This window comes from Mastacembelus armatus, chromosome 8, assembly GCF_900324485.2.
Source record: "Mastacembelus armatus chromosome 8, fMasArm1.2, whole genome shotgun sequence".
In the NCBI taxonomy this organism is placed as follows: domain Eukaryota; kingdom Metazoa; phylum Chordata; class Actinopteri; order Synbranchiformes; family Mastacembelidae; genus Mastacembelus; species Mastacembelus armatus.
In genome coordinates, this window is record NC_046640.1 from 13,420,820 (window position 1) to 13,440,075 (window position 19,256).

Genomic DNA, 19,256 nt, shown 5'->3' on the forward strand with positions numbered 1-19,256 from the left:
CGTAGGAGCGAGGCAGGGAGGGGTGTGTGGGCTGAGGCTTCGCTGAATGAGGAAGCAGCAGAGCCATTTTTACTGTTGAGTAACTGCATGCTGGTCTGCCCGTACTGGAGAGAGGGTGAGAGAGCGAGCTAGAGGAATAAAGTGCTGCTCCTAAATCTTATCGGAGCCCTCTCTCCCCTCTCTCGCCTTCCCTTCGTCTCTTGTACGCGTCTCACTTGCCGCTTGTGTTCTTAAAGTTGGTCAAGCCCTGGAGAGGACACACAATGGAGCGAAGAGCCTGTGGCAACTGGGCCGTTGTACTGCTGAGAGGGGGATGGGGTAGAGAGAGGACGGGTTCACATAGCTAACACAGCCTGCTGGCTGTAGGCTTTCACAGCCTCACTTCCCTGCCTGGACCCACTGTTTCCAGGCAGGGGCCTTTTTTCCTGGAACAACCACCCTAAAACTCCGCTTGGAAAACATTAAGGATTACTCACCGTCTTCTGTGGGATTTCAGGATGCGTACTACAGCCTGAAGAATAACTCTCTGAGGTGTTTTGGATGAGAGAAAAGGAAAAAACAAACTTCTGTATAATCCTTTCAAGCCCTTTTTTGTTTTTTTTTTTGGTTTCTGTTTCTGTTTAGTGGAGTTCATGAATGGATTACAAGATGCATGCCAAGTCAAACGATTTGCTGGATTTTCAAAAACTGGATGCGCTTCTGGAAAAAATTGCACATTCAGTCTCTGTGAAAAGGTAAAGTTTTCTGTCTTACAAAGTTCACAAATATTTGTAGAGTCACTGAACTTTTTACAATTACACAAAATGTTATCAACCAAAATACACTGTTGAATAACTGAGGTGAAGGCTAAATCAAAAAACAACCTGGAGTTATGCTTTTTAGTATAATCATCTGTTAATACAGGGTTACAGAAACCAGTACAACAGTCCAGCTTAGAGGTGCATCTCGTGTTATGTTGAGAATAGTATTGTTATGCAGAAATCAGTCACAAGCCATGAACTTACCTCCTGGTGAGAGTAGGGAGGAGGGGGAATACAGGGAAAGAAGGGGGTTGTGTGTGGGAGTAGGAGAAGTATCCCCTGAAACCCAACAGGCTTTGGCTTGCTTATCCTAACCAGCTAGAAGTCTAACCTGAACAATCTGGCATGATTCTTGGCTTTTCCTGTTATGTGCCTGACTCATAGTTAGTATTTCAGTCAGTGTGTGTCCTCATGCACTGATTCATGTAGTAAGTACTTGTAATCGATACTAGGTGGACTTTTTAAAGTTTACGACCCCTGTGAACAATTCATTCAATTTGTTTATTTTTTAAAAATATGTAATTACTGGTTTAGTTACTAAACACATCGATGTGAACGACTGTCTCAGGTGTGCTTCTATTGCATTTCTCTAGAAACACACTGAAGTAGCACAGATCATGGGTGGCTGCTGTTGAATTGGTAAACATCCAGAACTAGGATTTGGAACAGTCAAGAATAAAAAATATAGCACACTGGCCAAGAAGTGTTGAGAGTGTTGCCATAGAAACCTTGGCAACATTTGTTTTTCTTAAAGCCAAGTTTCAGAGGTAGGCAAATAGGCTAGCATTAGGCCTGTCACGCATGACAAAAGGTGGAGAAAGTTAACTCTGTTATATACTTAATGCTGATAGATTATTACTTCATTTGGCTGTATCCAGCCCCCTACAGTTGTGACAGATGTAGAGAACTTGGTATAATGCTGAGTGTGCATCACCTTCACGCTGTTGTTTATGGACTGGGTACAGTCATGTGTATGGTGTTTCCCATAATGACCCAAGCACTTTTTTTGTGCTTGGGTTTACTGTCATGGGGTACTCAGGCATCTTGATATCTTGTTTGTTCACATGACTTCACGAAATAGATGGAAAATTTTCAAAAAATGAAATAGCAGTTTATTAGCTCTTGAGAGAGCATTTTTATTATGATGTAGGACTTTGATATGCTCAGTCCACGGCTGGCCTTCAGATGCAAACCGAGGGGCTGCTGCTGACCGTTGCCCATAATTTTTGGTGTGGCAGCTACCATGTTGACTGAACAGAGGCAGTTGGTGAAAGCTTTCTGGCTGTTAATCCTGGCAGATCACTAATTTCACTCATTTGGTGTAGTTTCTCTTGTTTGTCACCTTTACTGCTTCTTTTCTACTTAGGTGAGTTAGGCACAGGCTGACAACGACAAAGCAAAGCAATTTTACACTATATGGCATGAGAGGCGTTGGTATCGTATCAAAAACGTGTGGTGTTTCCTCATCACTGGTTCTTATTGTTTATGTTATGGTGTAGTACAGCTATCTGATAAAACCACTTAGAAATGGCCTAGGGATACACCAATTTTGCAGTGTCACATAGTATTTTGATGATTACTCAAACTCCTGATTGTGATTAATCAGTCATCCTGTGATCTTATATTAGTTAGAAAATGTTATTTTTGTACATCTGCTCTGTTACTGCTCAACATTTAACTTGGTGTGGTAAAATGACCTATATTCACATCATGAGAAGTGAAGTGTTCTTTTTTTAAATCACTTTACTTGTTGGAATTTAATTCATTACACATTCTTCATCTACTAACCAGACTGAAGGACAAGGAACTTTAAATAGAAACCTGAAAGACATAAGTGCAGAGAGACCAATGAATAAGAGCACAGTAGCATTCGAGTAGTGCTGCTTCCTGGGGTAGTTTTATGAAAGGGTGAAAAGGCTGGTGAATAAGCAGGGAGTGGTGTTCTTGGCCTTGCCACTGTGGTCCCATTAATTATTTATTCCTTTGCTTTCAGGCAAAACACAGGCCAGCATTCTGACACTTAGCGAGGGCCTCAAGTGGAATCTGTAGCCCTACATTTTAGCCTGAAATCAACCTCAACCCCCATCCATGAATCATTAATAGTTTACTTTCATGGGGGACTCAGACATCTTGATATCATGTTTTTTGCCCTTCAGTGTAGGACAGTCAGTGTGCGCTGCATACAGGACCAGATTTTCTGCCGTGAGATGTTCATCCCCCACCCCAGTAACCAGACCCACTTCCTCCCTAGAAAACATTCCTCAGCCGTCTGCAGTGATGTATGTCCAGGTCAAAGGTCAACTGTTACTCCAGAGCTCAGAGCAATGTAGGACAAGCAGCAGCAGGAAGTGGACCTAGAGAAAAGGGTAAAATGCAGCAATACTGTCTTCAAGTCTTCAGTCCAACCTGAAATAACTAGATACGGCACATACACAAACACACAAACAATAATGTGAGATGTTTTTTTTTTTTTATCCTGCATTTATAAATCACCAGCAAAACATTGCAATGTACAGCTGTGTAGTGACAGAAATATGATGTAGTAAGTGATCATTGTGAGTCAGTGAGGTATAACATATTTTTTGTGTTTGCATAAGAATTGAGAGTGTGGTCAAAATGGCTTAGTGTAAACTATTGTTAAAAATCTGTACATCAATATAATCATAATTTGATGGCGTTTCTCTGAAGAGTGTCTCCCAAAACTGGTATTTGCCAAGTGAGTCTATGAGGCACAGTTGCTATCATTAAAAATGTATCATTGTAGTAACGTGGTCTTGAAATTAACATGTTGCACTAAAGTGTGCAACCTGATAGTTAAAACCTGCCTCCCCTTTCATGACAGGCTGTGTTGGATTGTGTTTCTTGTTCATGAAAAAGAGTCAGATAAATATCAGGGGGACAAAAAGACACAAAACAAAATGTGTACAACATGACGATGCACATCGCAAACCAGAGCGAGAATAATGATAAGCACCAGCCACCTGGCACGAACAAGCCAAACTCCCTATCAGCAGCAGCACATGATTGACTGCATGAACCTCTGACCAAGTTTAAGAAATATATGTTACTATAGATACCCTGAGTCATACAGGAAATGTTTGTGTGTTTGTGTTTACTGCATGTGTCTCTGAGTTTCCAAAAGTTTGTTTACAATTGTCTTAGTGTTGTAATGTCAGTGACTGTCTCTGTGAGTGTTAATGAGCTGTTGTTGAGGACCATCTGGCAGTGTGTGTGTGTGTGTGTGGAGACTTTGCTCCAAACAGGACTGGAGGACAGCTGGAGCAGACTCATATTGTGGCTACCTGTTTTTTTGTTTTTCCCTTTGTCCTTGTATAAGACTTTCTTTGGTGCTGTGTGTCATTGCCCCAGCCATCTGTACTGTACTTGCCTGTCTTTAGGGTAAATGTTGTCTCATTTCAGATCAGCTGCTTATTCTTTCTCAGTATTATCTTCACTCCCATCGATGGCCAATAAATTGAAATTTACACAAAAATCCCTCTGTAGTACAATGTACTAATATGCAGCATTTTTGTAACTACAGCAGACATGCTCATACAGTGGCAGTCTGCACTGAGTAGCCAGAGTTTAATACATGTTATACTGTCTTTATGTAATCTGTAAGAAAATATGTTTATGTTTTGACCTACATGTAATTGGGCAATGTTATCATTATCATCAAATTATGCAAAGGCATCGTCAGCCTGCACAATTGTACCAAAGAAAAGAACTTCCTCTTGTCAGGTTGTCAAATTACGTTGGTATTTATCTCTAATGAACTTTATAGGACGGCCAGATGGCCTCCTTCTAGCTCTAATAAAGACGCTAGCTCCTTAGAGACGTTTCACACTTTAATCACTGAAGTTATCGCACTTCTTTCACCAACACATTTATCTCTCTATGGCAGTTTTAAAATATTGTTATATTTGGTCAATAAAAAAAAAAGATGAAGAACTAATAAGCATCACTCTCTCAGTATAGTTCTAATTGTGAGCTTTTCATCTTTGCAGTGTAGTCGGGATATCTAAGATCATTTTCTCTGACTTCCTTATACCTTGTCCAAATGTTGTTATTCTAGTTTGGCTAGGCCAGCTATGTTTTTATGTTGCCTCGCTCAGCCTAGGTGCTTGTTCAGAGCGATAGTTTGTTTCTCACTAGAGCCGTATAGTTGCTTTGAAGAGCCACGTGTTTTTGCATGGCACGTTGCCAAGACATTTGAAGTTGCCTTACCAACTACTGTAAACACAAAGTGGGAATATCTCCAGCAGAATATTATGTAGCTGAAGCTGAAATAATATTATGAACACCTGCACAGTTTATTGCACTTGTTAAAATTCTGTCTGACAGGTGATTCTACTTTGGTAACCCTTAACAGCCGGTGTTGTTATGCTTCTTAACTTCCTCATAGCAGGTGAGAAATAACAGGACCTCTACTATTCCACTACATTTTTCTTATAGTTAGCAAAACACAAACTTATTAGTTCATTGACTATGTTGGTTTCATATTTTTTTTAACACCTTAATGGTTGAGCATCTGGTTATGCTGAACAATTCTGTGCCATCTAAGCCTTTAAGATCTTCCATTTCTAGTCTTGTGGCCATTCGCCACACCAGAACCAAGATGTATGGCGACGCTGTTTCTATTTGGGCCCCTGCATTTGGAATGAACAGCAGAATATGGATTTTAACATTTGTCTTTTTAGGCTTGCTGAAATTAATTAATCATCATTATAAATCTAACCCAGTCAATACACTGTCTGTTTTAAAAGAACTCTTGGGAATCAACCACTGTGGTATACATAAGTGGTTGGGGCTAACCAGGATTAAGCAAATCTCAATAAAAATGTGTCTGTCAGTTAAGGCTGTATGCCTCTTGGCCAAATGGTCACATCCAAACCTTTGGTCACACAGGTTGTGTTCCTCTGGCAGCCGACTGATTGTCTGTGCCTGTCACAATGTATGTATTTATTGTTTCTTTACCATGATGATAGGGTGTTGCAGCCAAGCAATGATGATACTGGTTACATGACATTTGTCTGCTTAAATTTTAAATGTAGAAAGTTGTTGGGCCCCTAAGAGTAGTGTGAATTATTCCTTAGTCTGTATTTGGTAGTGCTGTGATTAACAGGAATTGAATATTTATTTTTGATAAATAATTTATTGCATAAGTCACTCTTTAAGCAGAAAGGCTAACATTCCTGTTGTCGATATGGTGACTGATGTTTTTCTTAGTAATATCATAGTGAGCTTAACATCTTGTTTTGGACTGTTCAGTCAGATAAAACAACTACTGAGAAAAGGGTGATTGCCAATTATTTTCTAGAAAACAATATTCAGATTTACCAATAATGAAAGTAAGTAGGTCTACTCCTGCACTTGTTTAATCTCTGTAAATCCAATTTAGTATAGCTTTGAAACATTAAAGTACATTTTCCAACAAGTTTTCCAGCCTTGGCATTTTGCTCTATTGAGCAAAATGAGCCATGTTCAACATTGTGCATGCCTGTGTGTTGGGCCTAGACAGTTTGAGCTTGTTTATTTTGGTTGTTATTTTGCTTCCAGCCACAGAAGTACCATCTGTGGTAGACTGGTACTTTTTCTTTACATGTGTTGTCATTCAACATATTGGTCAGTTAGTCAGATTCTCCACTGTGTTCCAGTGCCTCGAGGAGGCCAAGGCAGAGATCATGTGGTGTACAAACTGCTTCCTTCTTCTCAGAAAGTGACTCATCAAGCATGAGATTAGTCACAGATCTGTACAGTGGTGTATGTTTATCTTTAGGATCTTGTTGGTGGTGTATTTTAATGTGTGAGACTAAAAGACTAATAGGCTTGAATATGCAACCTCAGTCTTTTTTTTTTTTTTGTTGTTTTTTCCAGAACATTGCTTTTCCCCAGTCAGTTTTTACTCAAATATTTCTGATCAATACTGGGCCTTGTTATTGTGTTAATAGCCTTCGTGGGTGTCTTAAATTTGAGGTCCCTGACTGTCTGGGAGAAGACATTACAGTATGTAGGACTGAGCACTGCGCAGTGGAACACACAGTCCCTGAGCTGCCAGATGACGCTCACTTCCAACCCCCGCTCACCCTCTGCCCTCCTCCCCTGTCCGCCCACATCCCTAAACACTCCCAGGTCCCGAGATGGGATGGGAAGACAAGGCTCTACTAAAAGCAAACACGCACGCACATGCTAACACTAAACAACCTCTGAGCTCTTTTGAATTCAGTGCAGATCTGTTAGGATGTCAATTTTGAATCACTTGGCATTTGTATTTGAAGCTTACGTCAAGTATTCTCTGGTTCTGTGTTCTTGGATTTAAAAATGAGCTTCTTGTCGCTGCATTATCATTGTAGTCACAATAGCTTTAGGTTTTTTGACTTTTAGTTTAACATCATTTTGGCTTCAGACTAATCTTGAATAATCAAAATCTTTGCAATCTTCTGACACTATAAGACCAAATATTTGTTTGACAAAAATAATCTGCAGATTAACCATGTTAGTTTTCTGAAGGAGAACAAAACTGTCAGATGATGGGTCCCCCAAAGTTGATGTCTAAGAAAACGTGGGGAAAGGAGTTTCTGACGTGACCATCCAGCAGCCACTTATGTTGGAGCATATACCGGGGGAACCTGTGCTTCACTTGTCATTGTTTCTTTTATGTTTGACAGAAGAGGCCAGTGAGAGTTAGTAATGCCAGTGTCATTATGGTTAGATATCCCTTGTACACTGATTTACAATAGTTGATAAACTACTGAGCAGAACTATATTTGAAATGAAACGGTATTAAATTTTAATCGATAACCAACCCATCAGAAATGAGTTATTTTCTATGGTCATGGTATACATTATGATTTTCTACATGTCAGGCCTTTAATGTGCTACAATTGGTGATGAAAAGCATTTCCTTGTTTTGTAGAGGGTGGCTTTGGGGCGCTTTGTTGTAGCTTTGTCTCCTCAGGTTGGTTGGGTACTGACCCTTGTTAGAAGAAATTTTGGGTATGTGAATTTCTAGTTTTTCTATTTGGTGTGTGCTCTGTGTGGCTGTGGACATTTGCTTTAATGCTCAGTTTAAGCATTGGGAACTGTTATCATGTTTAAACACAGCTCAGACTGTTAAGAGGTTTAGGAACATGCCACTGAACATCATGGTATCAACAAGTTATCATGTAATGTTCTGCAAATAATACAACTGCAAAGTAACTAAAGGCACTAAAGACAAAGAGTTTTCAAGAATGCTGAGGATGGTGTACTTATTCGCTTTCCAGAGAGTCCAACGAGGAGTGCAATGGGATCAGCGGTGCTCTGTCAGTGGAGTCTGTGCCGGGGCCAAGACTAAACTGGTGTCCTGCCAACACCACTACCCCTGCCCCTGCTTCAGCTCCCACTCCAGGGCACGAGCCCACGCCCATCCCTGTTAGAATGGGGGACGGCTTGGATGCGGCACAGATGTCGGGCAGCAGCAGCAGTCAGGGGCAGGCTCAGATGGCGGGTAATCCCCCACCACCAGAGTACATCAATCCCAGCAGGCCGAAACGCCAGACCAATCAGCTGCAGTACCTGCTCAAGGTGGTAGTGAAAGCCCTGTGGAAACACCATTTTGCCTGGCCTTTTCATGCCCCAGTGGATGCAGTCAAACTAAACCTGCCTGTGAGTACTTTTCCCAGTGTGTACATTGTTGAGAAACCATCTGTTTCTTTCTTGCATTGTTGACTTAGTGCTGTGCAACCTTTTCAGGACTACTACACAATAATCCAAGATCCTATGGACTTGGGAACAATCAAGAAGAGGCTTGAGAACAGTTACTACTGGAATGCCCAAGAATGTATCCAAGACTTCAACAAGATGTTTACCAATTGCTACATGTACAACAAGGTAACAGTACACTGGTAGCAGTGTTACCAAAAGTGCCAGAGTTTCTGATATGCCTCCACTTTTGCTGAGTTTCTGTCTTCCGTTGCAGCGTGGAGATGACATAGTCTTAATGGCTGAGGCTTTAGAGAAGCTTTTCCTCCAGAAGGTTTCGGAAATGCCTCAGGAAGAAAATGAGATTGTTGTCATGACAGGGAAGGGGCGTGGTCGGGGCCGAAGAGATGGAGGCAAGTCATTTACCCCTTTATATTGTCTTATTTTGTTCGTCCGTGTTCTTGGAGCTAAGCTCTGTGAGACAATATATTTACCCAGGTGTATTGTTATCTTATCAAGGTCTGAACTTGAAACCAGGGGCCATCATTGATTCTTCATCCACAACTCCTCAAACACGTGGTCTGTCGAACCTCTCAGCAGCACCGCAGACCAGAGGACCAGTGCAGGGCCCGCCTTCACTACCTCCCCAGCCTTTGATGCAGGCCCTGCCGCCCCACCTGCCGCCCCACCTGCCCCCAGTGTTACCCAGCCATGCACCGCAGCTTGGAGCTCCCTACTCCCTGGGCCCATCAGACTGTGCTCCTCAAGTTCCCATTATGACTTCTGTGCCTCCCCCTGCTCACACTTCCCTACCCCCAGCATCGATTCAAAGCACTGCCCCCTTGCTGCAGAACCCTATAACTATGACCAAAGTGAGTGTGACACCAAATATACTTAGGCAGGTGTGCGCATTTTTGACCATGCTTGGGGAGCATTAGAAAGGTGTGGTTAACTTTGGCATCTCTCTCTAAATGTTATTTCTTTGTCCCCCCCCCCCATTTCTTTGCTTTCTTTATGTTCACTACATTTTCTGTGTAGCAACGAAAGAGCCAGAAAAGGAAAGCAGACACTACAACTCCTACAGCAAATGACCAGCTTAGTGAGTCGTCACCAGCAGAGTCCAAATCTGGGAAGACACTACCCAGGAGAGAGAGTACCAGACCTACAAAAATGATGAAGAAGGATGCCCCAGACTCTCAGCATCACATAGGCATGGGGATCGGACTGAGTGGACCCAGTGGAGGTCATAGTCCCAAACCACAGGATCAGATGGGATACTGTGCTAGTCTGGTTAGGGAAATGCTGTCCAAGAAGCACGCTGCTTATGCCTGGCCATTCTACAAACCTGTTGATGTGGATGCACTGGGACTACATGATTATCATGATATCATCAAACATCCCATGGACCTCAGCACCATTAAGGTGCGTTGAACATGACGTAGTTAATCGAGACTTGCTTGCGATGTTAGAGAGCGAGGACAGGTGGCATGGAAATTAATTAATACCCTTGGTGTGTTTAATAGGTGAAGCTGGAGAACAGGCAATACCGGGAGCCCCAGGAGTTTGCTGCTGACGTACGATTAATGTTTTCCAACTGCTACAAGTATAATCCACCAGATCATGAGGTGGTAGCTATGGCACGTAAACTACAGGTAAATACTTTTACTAGGATAGCAATCACTCAGAATCTGGACAGACAGGTTTGTTGTTTTGACTCTGAATCTAGAAAAGACACATGTATATTATTGTTTTACATTTTGTTTAATATGTGTTGTTCAATTTTCTATAGATGGCCATCAATCACCACAAAAGAACATTTTTTGCTTAGTTTGTTGGGTTTTTTTTTTTTTTTTTCATTTTATAGGATGTCTTTGAGATGCGCTTTGCCAAGATGCCAGATGAACCTGAGAGCAAGCCTATGGTTTCTGCCCCAGCTCCTACACTTCACCATCCTGCCCCCGTTAAGCCCCAGCCTCCTTTGGCACATGTCCCCTCGTCTTCAGACAGCTCCAGTGACTCATCCTCCGAGTCAGAGTCTTCAACAGATGACTCTGAAGAGGAGAGAGCTCAAAGATTGGCAGAACTCCAGGAACAGGTCAGTAACCAGAGGTGATTCAGAGTCGCAATCAGTTTGTTGTCCAGCCCTTGTTACCCAGTGCTGAGAACTGGTCTTTTTCCTCGATACAGTTGAAAGCTGTCCATGAGCAGTTGGCTGCTCTGTCCCAACCGCAAGCCAGCAAACCTAAGAGAAAAGAGAAGGAAAAGAAGGAGAAGAAAAAAGATAAGCATAAGAAGAAAGGAAGTATGCCTGGCCTTGTAGATGAAATCCAGGATGCTACACTTGTCTCACAACTCTCAAAAAAGGCCAAGACAAGTAACAATAACAACAAAGACATTGCTCCCAAGAAGAAATCCAGGTGGTTATTAAACTTTCTCTATTTTGTGTGCCCCTTTGCCTGTTTTGTACCACCCTTCCTGTTAGGCTGTTATGCATATTAGTTTTATGTATTTTTTTTTTCTTCTGGAAATTCAAGATGATGCCCAGTATCGTTTGTCCCATTTCAAAAGATTTGTTTTTATACTGAAGCTCACCATGCAGCATGTTCCATGATTGTTAATCTGTCTTTTTTGACTGCAGCTGTCCTGTCTGTAGTTGTAAAGCATTTTGAGCTGCATTTATAGACATATATAAATAAAGGCTCGTCAGTATGACAATAGTAAATTGCATGTGTGTTTTGCCTTTAAGCAGTAAAAAGGAGGGAGTGAAAAGCAGTCATCCCTCCAACCTGCAGCCAGTTCCCAGCCTTGAAGACGATCTGGGGGCTGCTGGGTCATCAGCTACAGGGGAAAAGTGCAAGCCAATGACATACGAGGAGAAGAGGCAACTAAGCTTGGATATCAACAAGCTTCCTGGTGACAAGCTTGGCCGTGTAGTGCATATTATCCAGTCCAGAGAGCCCTCGCTCAAAAACTCAAACCCTGATGAGATTGAGATTGACTTTGAGACGCTAAAGCCTTCCACTCTGCGTGAGCTGGAAAGATATGTATCTTCCTGCCTCCGAAAGAAGAAAAAGGTTCCAGGTAAGCCACTGAAGAAAATCAACAAGGGAAACTGGACATTATTTTCCAGTTTACCTAGAGTTTGAAACTACTATGTAATTTCAGGCAATTTGAGGTAATTTCACGTTTGAGGTTTTATTCCAGAAATGCATAAATGTATAAACACATAGTTTCTGTTTTTGCAGTTGAGAAGACTATGGAGGCCATGGCTACCTCCAAAAAGGCCGGATCATCTTCAGAGAGCAGTGGCTCCAGCTCTGATAGTGAGGCTGAGAGTACAGGTAAGTTACTACCCAAATGCCCTTCATAAAAACACACAATCAAATGTCTAATCTTTGTCACTTTTACAGGGATGATGAAACAGCAGAAGAAGAAAGGCCAGTCTGTGAAAGAGGGGAAGAAGATGCATCCTCACATTCAGAGTGGACCTGCTCCAACTGGGCTACATTCCCAACCTGCAGGTCTTCAGTCCAGCAGTCAGATGAAGCAGCAGCAGCAGCAACATCATCAGCCATCTCCTGCGAGCTTCATGACTGCGCCACCCCCTGTAGCTGCTCTTGAGTCTTCCCAGTTACTGGAGACAACCTTCGAGTCCCTCCCACATTTTGGCCAGCCCCTTATGCATCTTCCTCACCACACAGGCAACTCGTCCTCACCTCCGCCTCCACACCTCAACACTCATTCTGGTGGGCCAGTGTCTCCTGAGACCCACCCCTTCCTGAACCAGCATCCCGTCCTCCCATCTCCTGGTAAGGCCCTATGCAGTTTGTTTCACTTTTGACAGGTCTACTACTAATGACTGCTGCAGGGTCTATCAGTCCCCTGTGTGTAGTTTTTGAAAACTGACACATAATTTGTCTGCATTGATCCTGGAGTACAATTAGTTTTTTTTATTTCATATACAGTAAACTACATTGTCCATTAATCTAACCTAAGGCTTTGCAAATTAGAACAGATATTCCAGTTTTTTTAAAAAGTTTTTAAAAAGGCATTACGTTATTACATAATCATTAAACAGGACTGGTGTTTTAAGCGAAGCCATTCTGTTTTATTTTTCTTATTTTAAGTATTTTTGTGCTTTTTCAAAAATTTTCTGGAAGTGGGTACTTAAATGTTGTTGTAGTTTTATGTAGACCTGTCAAGGATCACAATATATTAACTATGCCTTGTTTCCTCTTCATTTTTGAACTTTGCATAGCCTTGCACAGCTCCATGCCTCAGCAGCCTTCTCGACCCAGTCACAAGGCAGCGCCTCTTCATGCCAAACCCCCTCAGCAGCAATCAGCACCTTCTCAGCAGCAGCCAACACTGCAGCAACAGCCGCAACAGCAACAGCCGCAACAGCAACAGCCGCAACAGCAACAGCCGCAACAGCAACAGCCGCAACAGCAACAGCCACAACAGCAACAGCCGCAGCAGCAGCAGCAGCAACAACAACAACAGCAGCAGCAGCAGCAGCAACAACAGCAACAACAACAGCAACAGCAGCAACACCAACAACAGCAGCAGCAACACCAACAACACCAACAGCAGCAGCAGCAGCAACACCAACAACACCAACAGCAGCAGCAGCAGCAACACCAACAACACCAACAGCAGCAGCAGCAGCAGCAACAACACCAACAACAACCACAACAACTGAAGCAGCAGCAGCTCCAGCCTCAGGCAGCAGCACCACCACAGCACCAGCTCTCCTCTCATATCCTGCATCCTCCTCAGCCTCTGCACCAGAGGGCCATGTCACCCCCAACACTCACACCCCAAGGCTTGTTGTCTTCCCAGCCTCCCCAGATGCTGCTGGAGGATGACGAAGAGCCAGGGTCTACAACATCTATGACCCAGGTCCAGGTACAGTTATATCTACAGCAGTTCCAGCAAGCTCGTCAGCCTCAGCAGCCCATGCAGTCACTTCAGGCTCAGGCTCGTCAGCAGCAGCAACAGCAACCTCAGCAACCAGGACAGACTGTCCAAGGACAGTCTCAACTCTCGTCTCAGAACACACTGACTCCTTCTCAGCTCCCTGTTCAGTCCCAGTCTCATCCATCACATCAGGCCCGACACATGCAGCACACTCAGCAACAACAACAACAACAGCAGCAGCAGCAGCAGCACCTGAACTACCAACAGGGTACTGGACTTGCTGGTCAGTCCCAAGGATCACAACACAAGGTACCCATGGCCACCAACAAAGCACAGCAGATCATCCAGCAGCAGCAAGAGCAGCCCTCCCCTCGCCCAACCAAGGCTGACCCTTACAATGCAGGTGAGTCTGACAAGATGAGATAAAAATATGTTGTGTAGCAGAAAAACCTATTGCTGTGCAAATTAAACCTGTTGGTTGTTTTGTTGTTGGAAGGTTAACACTCTTCTCCTTTGCTAACAGGTCACATGAGGGACAACCCATCTCCTCTCATGATGCATTCCCCACAACTTCCCCAATACCCACTTGTGTCTCATCAGTCTCCACCTCAGAACATGCAGCCAAAAAAGGTAAGAAGCCTGCTCTATTTGGACACAGTATTTAGGAGCGTTTAGTACGGGAATATACATTGTGTTAACATTTTCTTGCCATGCAACAGAGGGCCCCTGGTAGCCAAGGTGGGTTAAAGGAAGAGAAACTTCCTCCATCACCAGTAATGAGAGGAGAGCCATTTAACCCTGCATTGAGACCAGACCACCACAAACATCCTGATAACAAGCCTTCTCAGCCAGGCCACAGCCAACAGAGTGAGTACCAAGACCTCCTGTGTTTCCTTTAGCATTCTGCATTTAAAACATGTACAGCTCCACAAGATATTGACCCCATGCTTGTGTATGTATATGTGTGTGTGTGTGTCTATTTGTGTTGAGCAGATGTGAAATCTATGGATAGCTCACGACCTGTAATCCACTCCTCTGAGCCCAGTGGGCCGCCTTCCTCTCTGCAAGACAAGGACAAATTCAAGCAGGAGTCCAAGGCACCCACTGCCCCCAAAAAGGTACAGGTGGGTGTTAAAAGCCACTAAAATAAATTATCTTAAATAACCCTTTCATTTCTTTGTGAATGCACTTTTTGCATTCTGAATCTGCAAGTTGCAAGATTTATGACTTATGTTCATTAATGTGGTCCTGGTTCCTGTGTGTGTGTGTGTGCGTGTGTTTTCTCAGGACGTGAAACTGAAGAATATGGGCTCATGGGCCAGCCTGGCACAAAAGTCCACATCTACGCCCTTATCAGCAGTGAAATCATCGAGTGACAGTTTTGAGCAGTTCCGCCGTGCTGCCCGGGAAAAAGAGGAGAGGGAGAAAGCCCTGAAGGCCCAGGCGGAGCAGGCAGAAAAAGACCGACTGCGAAGAGAGCAGGACAAGCTACGGTAAAGATGTCATGATGACGAGACCCTTATTAAAAGACTACATATGTCGGTACAATCACAACAATCTAGGTCATAAAGGGCAGGTGTGGAACATATCTAGGTGGGTTATGACAAATATAACACAAGAAAACCTGGACTATAAGGTGATCTAATGGGACCTCTAGTGGACATATTGTAGGATCACAACAGCAACTGAGAATTGTATTTAACTCAGGATTACAGGAGGGAGTGTTTGAGACGTTAGAATAATAAACATGATGGAATCAGAGAGTGTATATGTACACTAATGTTGGCTAAGCCATTGCATATTTACTGTGCAGTTTTAAAAAATCTCCTAAATACCCTGCTTCATGCTTGTTCTAGGCCTATAGGTATATAAGTGATTTTGTATTTCTAGTCTCGTAGTTTTATTTCTCTTTTCAGCAACCTTGCTGTAGCTTTAAGGATATCTCTTACTCAGTTGCAGACACCCTACAGTTATGTGACAAGTTCTTGATTTCACCTGGTGTGAATTATTGGCCTTAATGTCTTCCAGAGGTCGGGATGAAGAGGACATCATAGAGCCAAGCAGAAGGGTGCACGAGGAACCACGCAGGCGTCTGGAGCAGCAGCACATCCCACCCCCTTCACAACAACCACAGCCACAGCAGCAGCAACTGGAGCCTCAGCCGACTGCCATTCAGCAGCCTCCTCAGCCGCCGACACCACCTCAGTCCACCACACAGAACCCACTGGATCAACAGAGGGAGCTGGCACGTCGTCGAGAGCAGGAGAGGAGGAGACGAGAAGCGGTGAGATGACTGTCTTTAGCATTCTTCAGTCTAATGAAATTTAATTTAACGCTAATTGGCATCTAATATCAAAGATAAGGAGATAAAAGATATAAACCAGAGATCAAGAGCTCAAAGCAGTAGTGAAGAATTTTTGCATTTGATTACATTTTGTGCTGTGAGCAAGTTTTTCATAAATAAAAATAAATGTTTAGTTCTCTCTCTCGCTCTCTCTCTCTCCCCCTCCCTCTCCAGATGGCAGCAACTATTGACATGAATTTCCAAAGTGACTTAATGGCTATCTTTGAGGAGAACTTGTTTTGAGGAGAGGAGCAACTAAAACGTAACTGCAAAAAAAAGAAAAAAGGAAAAAAAAGAAAAACACTTGGATGATGTATACGTCCTCTAAAGTGAGTCTTGGCCACCACGCACCACAGACGGACACGGATTATATGTTGACGTGATGGGTGCCTGGACACTGAATTTGAATGCTGGACGGCCGATTACAGCTTCATTGAACACGTGGGGATAGTCTCATCATTTTGGAAGTAATTTTCCTCGAACTAGGATTTTGGCATCGCCTGCTTGATACCCGTAGCAAGAGAGAAAGGACCACTGTTGGCACAGTTGCCTTTGTCACACTTGCTTCTTACCGAGTGCATGGGGGCAACTACTAGTGCAAGACTGAAGACATCCCGACGATATGAAAACGCTCTGATAATGAACTGACAGACTGTGCAGAGGTGTTTTAAAACTGCCAGATGTCTGAGGTGGTGCAGAGGACTAGTCTATGATCTGTTCTATTTTGTTTTGTTGTAAGTGAACACATGAAATAGATTTGGGGCGGGAGGGAGGGGGAGGGGGGCAACTTCCATACTGTAAATCATGTATATTTCTCAGCAGAGAAGGTACAGTTTGCCTTACACCTCTTTCCTAAACAGACCATTATGTTCTGTGGCCTGCACACACGGACAAACCAGTTACATTTACAAGCAGAAGTAGGAGCAGTGCAGACCTTTTTTTCATCATCTAGTATCTACTGTAAAGAAGTATTTTCTTATACTACGATAACTGTTTATTTTGAATCTTTCTTTATTCCTGTTTAGGTCTTTGAATCTTCACACCAACCCACTCCGCCACCTATGTCTATGCCAAACAACCCATTATCCTTTATGCTAAGTTACATGTCCTAAAACATTGTAGGTAGCTAGGAAAAAAAAAAAAAACAGGAATATATATGCATTATCATAGTTCAAATAAGTATTTATCAAAGACAGAATCAGTTGAAGTTTTCATCCTGACTTGTATTTTTTTTTTTTTTTTTTAAAGCAGTGGGAAGCAGGAAATTAGCAGAGGAGCGGAAAGGTCCAGCCGTTTCTGCGTTTCTGAGCTTTAGTTGGAATATAATTTCACTACAGGTGTCGCACCATTTTTTGTATTACACTTAGACACGTAATGTTGGAGAAGCTCATCTCAGAGGCCCATTCACAGCAGTCACACTACTGGATCAGTTAAAAAATGACAGGATGAGGAACCCCTCGCTCTTCCACCGAACAGCACTCTGGTCTTACCAAAAGGACATGATGAAATGTCAAACAGGCCGGGAGCGTTCGAGGCAGGAAGGGGCGATGAGGGGAATAAAACAAACACTCAACACCTTTCTGTAGCTGTTACTTGAATCGGCTTAGTAAAATAGATGAAGGGAACGAAGGCGCTCCCAGGTTTTGCTTCTTATCCACTGTGGGCACACTGTTGGCAGTACAATAACAAAAGTCAAACAACTACAAGAATAATGAAACAGAAAATGTTGAAAAAACAGTTTTGATTTCTATCTTTGTTCTTGTTCGATAATAGTGGATGTGAGTTATGATTCTGTTCTCTGAGACATTGTTTGGACCAGGGATGAGTTAGAATCTGAATGCATCTCGTCCTCTCCACTCGTCTCTTATGGTGTTTTTCTCCAGTGCCTGTATTGTATTGCAATTCTCGTTGGCTTATATTACACTTCGAGGGGATTTGGAAAGAAATGGGTGGTGTAATATTTGAACGGGAGGGAGATTTTTGAAAGTTTGTGTATTTAAAAAAAAAAAAAACCAACAAAAAAACAACAAAAAAAAGGAAAAGACAGCGTTTTATATTTTACCCATTGTCAATATTTGGGTTTTAAATTTAGTTTTAGCTGGACTTCTATGAGTGTACACACCTGACAACATTTTCTCATTTTGATCAATCAGATTTTAGGTAGATATGTTTCAGCGTTGCCACACTAGGCGTTTGAGTCTGGTCTGTGAGTGTGACTGTAAATTTGGATGGCTGTGTGACTGTGTGGTTTTTTTTTTTGTTCGTTTTTTTGTTTTTTTTAAGTGTGGTGCAGGGAGGCATGTTCCCTGACGTAGAAAAGCATTCTGTTGATTAGTAGAAACAGCTAAACAGTACTTCAGGAGAACTTGTTTCTGTACTTAAATCACATTTTTAATTTCCACGAAGTCCACGATATATGAATATATAATTTTTATTATTAGCCTGGTTCTGAAAGGGGTAAAAGAAAACCTTCATTCCTTTTTAGCCTTTTTCTTTCTTTTCACAGTAACTGTTGGACATAATGTGCCATGAGTTCTACAGAGAATGTGCTGACCTGCAGCTCAGCCCAGAGTTTGCTTTATTCAGGTTATTTTATTTTGTGTTACATTTGTTCTGTTTTGGGGGTTTTGTTTAAACGTTTTCCGCAATTATCGTTTGGTATGTGTGGTCTATCAATTAAGTCTGTTATGATCATTGAATAAACTCATCTCTTTTATAGAAAATAAAAAAAAATAACATTCTGGTTCTTGTCGTATTTTTACATAAAACACCTTCCTGGAACAGATTTGTAGTTTACTCAGGTTGTCAGACTCACACATGCCAGGGAGGAGCTGACAGCAGTTGTAGTTTCACAGAAACAACGTCACCCATGGGCAAAGACAGTAAGATTCATGTAGACTAATGTAGATTCAACACCACAAGCAGCTGATGATTTTATGCTGCGTTCAGTGCACATAGGGTACAAAATAATCATGATCTCAAAGCAACATGGCTGATACTACTATTATTAATAATTAATAATAATAAAACTCAATGCAGCTGCATTTATTTGTGATGATGAATATCATTAATCAAATGTATTTAAATAGCACTTCAAATCACAGCATGTCAATCAAAGTACTGTACAAAGAGCAACAAACTCATCCATCATCAATCTAATGATTAGGAATAATAGGAGCAGGATATGGTAATGGTAATAGTATGGTAATATGGTATTTGGGTTGATCATTATTTATTCTATACTATTGTTAATAATGGATTGTACAGTTCAACACTACATGTTCCGTTTCGACAGGTAAAATATATGTTTTTCCCACTGCCTAGTTATTTGGACAGAATATTAGAAATGCTGATTGTTATGTTTTCAATGCTTTAGTATAAGAGTATTACTGTAGTATAATATTTAACTGGACCACACATCCATAGACTGAGCGCTAGAAATGCAAGAAACCTAAGTAACATGACTCTTTCCTGCCATCAAGTGGTCACAATGAAGAACTACAACATTA

General features: G+C 42.2%; 1 protein-coding gene across 1 annotated transcript; it reads left to right on the forward strand.

Moving 5' to 3' along the window:
• Positions 1–62: 62 nt before the first annotated feature.
• brd4 (bromodomain containing 4) lies at positions 63–18,488 on the forward strand. The gene is made up of 20 exons (XM_026324868.2): positions 63–734; positions 8,066–8,447; positions 8,535–8,672; positions 8,761–8,896; positions 9,003–9,355; positions 9,522–9,905; positions 10,007–10,135; positions 10,348–10,578; positions 10,671–10,900; positions 11,233–11,564; positions 11,729–11,824; positions 11,894–12,292; positions 12,742–12,924; positions 13,186–13,806; positions 13,927–14,033; positions 14,123–14,270; positions 14,397–14,527; positions 14,691–14,896; positions 15,432–15,687; positions 15,922–18,488. The coding sequence occupies exons 1-20, from the start codon at positions 637–639 to the stop codon at positions 15,988–15,990; spliced, it is 4,629 nt and encodes a 1,542-aa protein (XP_026180653.1). The 5' UTR covers positions 63–636; the 3' UTR covers positions 15,991–18,488.
• The last annotated feature ends 768 nt before the right edge of the window (positions 18,489–19,256 follow it).

What these genes read in the sequence shown, in the direction of transcription:
- brd4 (XM_026324868.2), top strand. Translation starts at nt 637, where the DNA reads ATGGATTACAAGATGCATGCCAAGTCAAACGATTTGCTGGATTTTCAA. An exon ending in GCCAGGCCACAGCCAACAGA is followed by an intron (nt 14,271 to 14,396) that starts GTGAGTACCAAG and finishes TGTGTTGAGCAG; the next exon opens with ATGTGAAATCTATGGATAGC. An exon ending in AGAGAGCAGGACAAGCTACG is followed by an intron (nt 14,897 to 15,431) that starts GTAAAGATGTCA and finishes AATGTCTTCCAG; the next exon opens with AGGTCGGGATGAAGAGGACA.